The sequence below is a fragment of the Austrofundulus limnaeus genome, unplaced genomic scaffold (assembly GCF_001266775.1).
Source record: "Austrofundulus limnaeus strain Quisiro unplaced genomic scaffold, Austrofundulus_limnaeus-1.0 Scaffold1908, whole genome shotgun sequence".
Lineage (NCBI taxonomy): Eukaryota > Metazoa > Chordata > Actinopteri > Cyprinodontiformes > Rivulidae > Austrofundulus > Austrofundulus limnaeus.
In genome coordinates, this window is record NW_013954310.1 from 25,869 (window position 1) to 26,830 (window position 962).

General features: G+C 38.9%; 1 protein-coding gene across 1 annotated transcript in view; it reads left to right on the forward strand.

Annotated features, from left to right (window-relative positions):
* Positions 1 to 962, forward strand: part of LOC106536637 (tyrosine-protein kinase CSK) — a gene marked incomplete at its 3' end in the record, with an annotated part of 12,681 nt that overhangs the window by 7,745 nt on the left and 3,974 nt on the right. Inside the window, 1 exon segment of the mRNA XM_014033945.1 lies at positions 161 to 380. Within this exon segment, the coding sequence (XP_013889399.1) occupies positions 161 to 380 (220 nt within the window).

Consider the following 962-nt stretch of genomic DNA (forward strand, 5'->3'; position numbering starts at 1 on the left):
TGTGTGTGTGTGTGTGTGTGTGTGTGGTTGAAATAAGTGACTTGGTTTAAATAAGTAGAAATAAAAAGTCAGTGCAATTTAAAGATCTATTGCAGAATTTTGATTTTGTTATCGAGAGCAGATCTACATAAACATCCTCCACTCTCCTCTGTCTCACCAGCTGGTTTCATGGGAAGATAACCCGCGAGCAGGCAGAGCGACTCCTCTATCCTCCAGAGACGGGCTTGTTCCTGGTCAGGGAGAGCACCAACTACCCTGGCGATTACACCCTGTGTGTCAGCTGCGACGGCAAAGTGGAACACTACCGCATCATCTACCACAACGGCAAACTCACCATTGATGAGGAGGAGTTCTTTGAGAATCTCATGCAGCTGGTGGAGGTGAGGGYACACKATGTTCATACAGGTAGAATTTTTTATTTTATTTATTTAGCCTTTATTTTACCCGGCAAAACATWAAGAATAACTTCTTATTTGCAATGTCAGCCTGGCTCAAGATTTATAAATACAGAGCATTTGGTTTTGTGAATCTTTTACTGTCTACTTGTGGCAAAGTAGGACCCTGGATACATATCTTGCTTAGGGGCCTCCAAATGTCCAGGGCCAGCCTTGTCCCCCACACGCATACAGACAAATTAACCCATCACCTTCCTGCACAAACATTAATAATACCAGGGCTACCTATGTTATAGCTTTGAAATATCAAATCTTTGAATGTAACATCATATAAAGCCAAAATCATTCAGTGTTAAGCTTTAGAAGTTTTATCACTTTAAGTTTTGACCAGTGAAAAATCACATTTTTAACATTATATTTGAAAATTACAACTTGATTACAAAATTACGCATGATCAGGAGTAATACAGGTAAACTAGGCAAATGTCAATATGAAACCTGTCATTTTTATTTGATCATTAAATGCATTGATCAAAGCTCACAATCTGGTTCTAAACTGAACAAATTT